This window comes from Spinacia oleracea, chromosome 4, assembly GCF_020520425.1.
Source record: "Spinacia oleracea cultivar Varoflay chromosome 4, BTI_SOV_V1, whole genome shotgun sequence".
Classification (NCBI taxonomy): domain Eukaryota; kingdom Viridiplantae; phylum Streptophyta; class Magnoliopsida; order Caryophyllales; family Amaranthaceae; genus Spinacia; species Spinacia oleracea.
Window position 1 is genome coordinate 174,549,931 of NC_079490.1, and position 7,572 is coordinate 174,557,502.

At 37.7% G+C, this 7,572-nt stretch overlaps 1 protein-coding gene across 1 annotated transcript; it reads right to left on the bottom strand.

Annotated features, from left to right (window-relative positions):
• Positions 1-293: 293 nt before the first annotated feature.
• On the bottom strand, positions 294-3,992 carry LOC110786477 (uncharacterized). Its single transcript, XM_021991034.2, has 3 exons — positions 3,954-3,992; positions 1,506-2,141; positions 294-1,406 (listed from the first exon to the last, which is right to left on the bottom strand). Exons 1-3 carry the CDS (start codon positions 3,990-3,992, stop codon positions 294-296), a joined length of 1,788 nt encoding a protein of 595 aa, XP_021846726.2.
• Between the last annotated feature and the right edge of the window lie 3,580 nt (positions 3,993-7,572).

Here is a 7,572-nt window from a genome sequence, read left to right on the forward strand (position 1 = left end):
TTGGTTTGGAATGATCACTATACCTAGACTCTAACCAAAACATTTGAAAAAAAAAAGAAAAGAAAAGAAATTGATACCCTTTAAAAGAAAAAAATAGTATGCATACACTAATACCCTCCCCCACACTAAGATGCTGCAATATGCAAATTGCAAAAGTAAAGCAGCTCAAGTAAAGGGAATAGGTAATCAAAGGAAAATAAAACTAAATTAAAAGAAATAAATAAAGAGGATTAGAAAACTTGGGTTGCCTCCCAAGAAGCGCTTGTTTAAGGTCTGAAGCTCGACCCCTTTTTTCAACCAAGATCGTTCGGGGGAGAGAAAGTTCCACGTTGAAACCTGAAATTAGATCTACCTCCCAATAACTCTTTCAGATTAGAGTCCACAAAATCAACACCAACGCCTATTTTCTTGTAGTCAGACCCATTGGATGATGTGGATATGTCTTCTTTGCTCAAATGATTTTTGTTCTGTACACACTTATCAACCAAGGGATTAGTAGCATCAATTCTCATACAAGTACCCCCATCAAAAGTGAAATTTGGATCATCAAAGATCTTAAATATGACTTGCTTATCTTGAGCTTTAATAATCATTTGTCCTCTCGGGACATCTATTAAAGCCTGACTTGTAGCTAAAAATGGACGACCAAAGATCAAAGGAATTTCAAAGTCTTCTTTCATGTCCATTACAACAAAGTCAACAGGAAAAGTAAATTCACCAACTTTTACTAACACATCTTCCACTACGCCCTTAGGGAATCTAACAGTTCTATCAGCCAGTTGAAGAGATATATGAGAAGGTTTAAGCTCCTTCAAACCTAATTTTTCATATAGAGAATAAGGCATTAAATTGACACTAGCAGCTAAATCACATAAGGCCCTATCAGAATATGTTTCATTGATCATGCAGGGTATAGTAAAAGTTCCAGGGTCTTTCAATTTAGGCGGTAGGTTCTCATGCATCAAGGTAGAACACTGCTCATTAATTGTCACATTTTCTGATTTTTCATATTTCCTATCATTAGCTAATATTTCTTTCAAAAACTTAGCAAATTTAGGCATTTGAATCAAAAGGTCAGAAAAAGGTATAGTTTCATATACCTTTTTAAGAGTCTCAGAATATCTCCCAAAATGCTTATCCAGCAAACCCTTAGTCAATCTTTGAGGAAAGGGCACAGGTTCCTCGTACGGGGATGGAGCAACATAAATGGGAACATTTTCTCTCACACCCTTCTCCTTGATCATTCCAAGCACTTCCCCATGTTTCTCAACAGATCTTTCAACAACCTCTCCATCATCTTTAAGAAATATCGCACTACACTGCTCATTATGGACTTTTGGTGGATCTCGAGGTTTTGATAAATGACTCACTTGTTGCGAAAGTTGAACAAGTTGGGTTTCTATCACCTTATTTTAAGCAATGAGTTGTTGGATGGATATTTCAAAGTTCTCATTCTGCTTGGCTTGTAACTCGAACTGTTTGGTCATTAATTCTTTTTGTTGAACTTGAGAAGTAGCAAGAGTCTCCAAAATAGAATCAAGATTAAGCTTAGAAGTTTGAGGTTGTGGTGGACTAATGGGTGACCCCTGTTGAAAACCAGATTGTTGGGCGAAATTGGAGTTGAATGGGTGAAAGTTATTATTTCCACCAGAGTGGTAAGTGTTTCTTGAAGTGTTAAATTGACAGTGAATTGGCGTATGTCCTTGCACCCCACAAATTTGACAAGAGGCAACCACTGATGAAGGGCCAACTCCAAATTGTTCGATCTTATGTGATAAAGCCTGCACAGTACTAGTCAACATAGTTAGAGCATCTAAATCATACTTACCTCCCTTTCTAACACTGTTCCGACTACTGGGATGATAATTATCATTGGCTGCCATCTTCTCAATCAATGCCTTAGCTTCAGTTGGATTCTTTTCCGTGATAGAGCCACCTGATGCATCATCAATGTAGATTCGATATTCATGCGTCAACCCATTATAGAAAGCCTGGATCAAGAGCCACTCTGGAATCCCATGATGAGGACATTGCCTTTGCAAACGTTTAAATCTTCTCCATGACTCATACACTGACTCATTATCAACTTGACGAAAGGTCGTTAACTCATAATCAATGCAAAGATAAATTCCTACCCCAAACTAGTTAAATAAATGTTCACAAGGAAAGATAAACCCTATAAAATACCATAGATCTCTCCCGAGTATCAATGGCTTCCCTAACATGCAATAAGACCTACTTTCGTGGAATCATGCAAATTAAAGACATTAAACGCCATACCCTAACTTCCTAACAATCCCTTCTACCTACTCTCGTGGAGAATTTCATGCCCTTAATTGAAATATTCAAATCCGTCAAAACCCAACTCCCGTTACGATAAAGACAATGGAATGATAACAATACTAATTATCCCTAATCTAATATTGGATATTATACAATCAATTAAGCAAGAACAATTAAACAATTAAATTGGGGATTTAAAGAAATAAATCATACATCAATCATGACTAGGGTTTACTTAACCCTAGATTATAAATCTACTCACACATATTAATTAAACAAACAAAATAAATAATAAGATAATACATGATCAATAATGAATTCAAAGATAAAGGGGAAGAATTAAATACGGAGTACTTGTATTTGAATTAATGGAAGAAAGTTTGTTTTAATCTCCTAGGAAAATAATGAATAACAAAAACCAGTTAACAAAGTCATGCCTTACAATTCAAATCGCCGCCCTCGAACAAGGAAGAAGATCCCCTCTTTTATCTTATGTGTAATCTATTTATACGCTAATACCCAGTAGGAATTGGGCTAAGGTTAGGACTCTAAAATCCACTTAAAAGCATCCAAAACGGCTGTCAATCTAAGAGTGCCACAACAAGGCTGCGGCATATGATGATCGGCCACGGCTTGGCTGCGGGGTGGTCTGACAAATGGTTGCTCATCTCTCTTGAACAATGTAGCCACAGGTTGGCTGTGGTAAACTATCGTTGGCCGCGGGTAGCCTGTGGAGCAGCCTGCTACTCTAATTTCTTCTTCTTCAAGACATATTTAAATGCTCTTTTTTAGCTTTAATCCTAGATTTAGCCAATAGAACATGCAACTGCCATCCTACCATCATTCTTGTCATCTTATACAATCTGCAATAAAATCACCAACTTTGTAATACTGAGTATTTTGTACGGAGTATATAATATGCTTGATAAATAGATAAAAGAAGCACAAAATACATCGTATATTATACTGGAGATGGGGTAAATATAGGTATAAATATTACTTATCAGATATTATGTTCTTTTCTTGGATGATTTTACTAAATATTTGTGGACTTTTCCCTTGGCTAGGAAATCCGATGTTTATGCAACATTCTTAGCTTTTAAAGCCCATGTTGAAACCCAATTCGAACGTCGTATTAAAAATGTCCAATGTGATAATGGGAGGGAATATGATAACGGTCACTTCGGGAAATTATGTGAGTCTAATGGGATGTCTTTTCGTCTTTCGTGTACACATACATCCTCACAAAATGGGAAAGCCGAAAGAAAAATTCGTTCCATCAATAACATCGTTAGGACTCTTCTTGTTCATGCCTCAATTCCTCCAACTTTTTGGCATCATGCATTGCAAATGGCTACTTATCTCATTAATATCTTACCAAGTAAATTATTGAGTCACAAATCTCCTCTTGAAGCTCTTTATCAACGGAAACTGTCTTATTCTCATATTCGGATCTTTGGGTGCTTGTGTTATCCTCTTTTCCCCTCTACCACTATCCACAAGTTACAAGCCCGGTCTACACCTTGTGTATTTTTGGGGTACCCTCCGAATCATCGTGGCTACAAATGTTATGATTTATCGTCAAATAAAATTATAATTTGTCGTCATGTGCTATTTAATGAGACCGAATTTCCGTTTTCCAGCTTAATTCTCCTTCATCTACCACTTACAATTTTTTGGAAGATGACTGCTCCCCATTTCTGACCCATTTTCGCCAAGCAGCCCAGGCCCAGCCTTCCCTTCCCTTGCATGCAGCATCACATGGGCCAGCAGCTTCTCCTTTGGGTGATGTTGCGTGTGGGCCCACTACTCCTCAAGCCCAAACCGAAAATGTTTGTGCTCCTTTGACTACTGGGCCGCCTCTCTCTCCTGTGGTCCAACAACAATTAAGCCCCCAGCATACTTCCATACCCACTCCTATTCATCAGCCTACCCAACTCAGTCCATTACTCATCCCACGAGGATGGTAACTCGCAGCCAAAGTGGAGTGTTTAAGCCCAAACAACTGTTCAATTTACACACCTCCGTTACAAAGTCCCCTTTCCCTCGTAACCCGTTGGCCGCTCTTCGTGACCCGAATTGGAAAATGGCTATGAATGATGAATTTGATGCTCTTATTAAAAATAAGACGTGGGTTTTAATACATCGTCCTCCTAATGTGAATGTTATTCGTTCTATGTGGATTTTTACTCACAAAGAAAAATCTAATGGTGATTTTGAGAGGCATAAAGCCCGTCTTGTAGGTGATGGTAAAACTCAACAGGTTGGCATTGATTGTGGTGAGACTTTTAGCCCGGTGGTCAAACCGGCAACCATCCGCACGGTTTTGAGCCTGTCTCTCTCTAAGCATTGGCCTATTCATCAATTGGATGTTAAAAATGCTTTTCTGCACGGCGAACTAAAAGAGACGGTCTATATGCACCAACCTATGGGTTTCCGGGATCCATCTCATCCAGATTATGTTTCCTTGTTGCAGAAATCCTTGTATGGACTAAAGCAAGCACCCCGGGCATGGTACAAGAGGTTTGCTGATTTTGTTACATCTATTGGTTTTTCTAACAGTCGTTCTGACAACTCCTTGTTCATCTATCGTAAGGGGCTTGATATGGCTTACATATTACTGTATGTTGATGATATTATTCTCACAGCTTCTTCAGATACCCTTCGCCGCTCCATTATGGTTCTTCTTGGTTCGGAATTTGCTATGAAGGATTTGGGTCCTGTGAATTATTTTCTTGGCATTGCTGTGACACGTCACAAAGGTGGGATGTTTCTCTCACAGCGAAAATATGCTGAGAATATTATTGAGCGGGCAGGTATGTCTTCTTGTAAGCCTAGTTCCACTCCGGTTGACACCAAACCAAAGATCAGTGTTGCGTCTGGTACACCTTGTGAGGATCCGTCTCACTATCGGAGTTTGGCTGGTGCACTACAGTACCTTACTTTTACCAGACCAGATATTTCTTATGCCGTCCAGCAGATTTGTCTCCACATGCATGCTCCGACGGATGTTCATATGAATGCGCTTAAGCGCATTATCCGGTATATTCAAGGTACGCTTGATCTTGGTTTGCATCTTTACCCATCTTCAGTTGCTGACCTTGTCTCTTACACTGATGCTGATTGGGGGGATGCCCCGACACACGACGGTCGACGTCGGGTTATTGTGTTTTCTTGGAAGACAATTTGATTTCTTGGTCCTCCAAACGTCAACCAACTTTTTCTCGTTCCAATGCCGAGGCTGAATACAGGGGAGTTGCAAATGTGGTTTCCGAATCATGTTGGATTCGTAATCTTCTTTTGGAACTTCATTGTCCGGTTCGTAAGGCTACATTGGTCTACTGTGATAATGTGAGTGCCATTTATCTTTCCGGGAATCCAGTTCAACATCAACGCACCAAACACATTGAAATGGACATTCATTTTGTTCGTGAAAAGGTGGCGCGTGGCCAGGTTCGTGTCCTTCATGTTCCATCCCGATATCAAATTGCGGATATTTTCAAAAGGACTGCCACAGGTTTTATTTGAGGATTTTCGGGACAGTCTCAGCGTTCGTAAACCTCCCGTTTCGACTGCGGGGGTGTAATAGATTATGTAAATATAATCTTGTATTTATGGTTAGATTAGATTTGCATATATTTTGGTAGAATTAGTTTCCTATATTCTAGCCTAAACCTGCGTACTATACGTTGTATATATTGAAAGTCAAGCAATGAAATGACGCACGGAATTACATTCTTTCAAGATCAATCTTGATATATTTTCAACACTCAAAAAAATTCATACAATCCAAAAAATACCAATGGTCATATTTAATTATAAGGCAAATGCTAACGAGCGTCCCCGGACACTAGTTAAGCATTATAATTTTTGATGTTTCCTTTTCTTTATTGCCTTAAATTCAATAAATATATTTTTCTTGTATACATTCCTTATGTATTAATCAGTTTATTTACTTGCTTGTTTTATAATTTGTCATCTGTAAAATAGAATAAAAAGTAAGATCTCAATACTATTTTTCTGGACGAATGCTTGCCGCTAAACTATACAGAGTACTGACAAAATAATACACTTCATTGACAAAAACTTTTGTGTGCCCTCGATCTAGGGTATTTTACTGTATATCCAAATATAAGTGAATCAGACCAAAGATATAAGTGACCTTATTCGAGGACTAAAGTTACCTTACTCTAGGATAAATGTGACCCTAACGATTGAAAAATGCTACCCTAATAATAAACAATAAAGTGACCCGAATCAAAAGTGATATGCTTGTTACAAGTTATAACTATGACCAATATAACACCACAAAAGAAAATATACATCAATACACAAATGTAATATAGGTAGTAGGCTACGTGGAGCTTGACCCCACACCATGTACAATATTGTACATTTTTCTACCCTTTGAGCTAATAGCCTTGAAAATAAGGTAACTTATAACTACAATAAATAAAACTTATAACATCAATAAGGATAACTAAAAGAATAGAACAGGTGCGGATAACCTTCCTCTCTTAGGCCGCCACACGATATATTATCGTAGATCGGCCTTTCTGAAAAGTTTGTGCTTCATTGAAATACACTCCATAACAATTTTACCACCAACTACTCCATTACCATTTTATAATACTCCACCCTCAAAAAAATAATTCTTATAGTACTCCAATATTTTTGTTCCGCCAAGGCCACCGAATAAAAGGTAATTAAGCCCCAAATTTATTTTTCTTCTTTTGATTACGAGTGGCTCTTGTTCGATTAAGATACAATTTTAAACCCCATATATATCTTCTTCTTTTGAAAATGAATGACTCTTGTTTGATTATATATAATGCAGTTTGCCTATTTTGTTTTACACCATTGTTGCGTTTGACAAATATGAAATATTTAGGGGGTGTTTGGTATGAATGTTGGAAAGGGAGCGGAATGGAAACAAATAAGAAGGGGAAAGGGTAAGGTTAAGTATTACCATTATTGATTGTTTGGTATATCCTAGAAAAGGAATCGCTTATACAAGTTTCCCTTACTTGATGTTTGGTAAGTAACAAGGAAAGTAATAAATTTTGTAGTGTATATTCTACATCATACATGTACAATAGAAAAGATAACAAAGTACTGTTGCTGGTTATAAAAATAATGCTGCTTGGCATAAAAATACTATTGTTGCTGCTGTTATAAAACAAGTTGTATATCCAAGTAATCCTTAAAACAAGCTAAAGTACAGCCCTGTTGGTAACAACTACTCACAAGCTGTATAATCCATATGAATTGTCAACTGTCAACGACTCA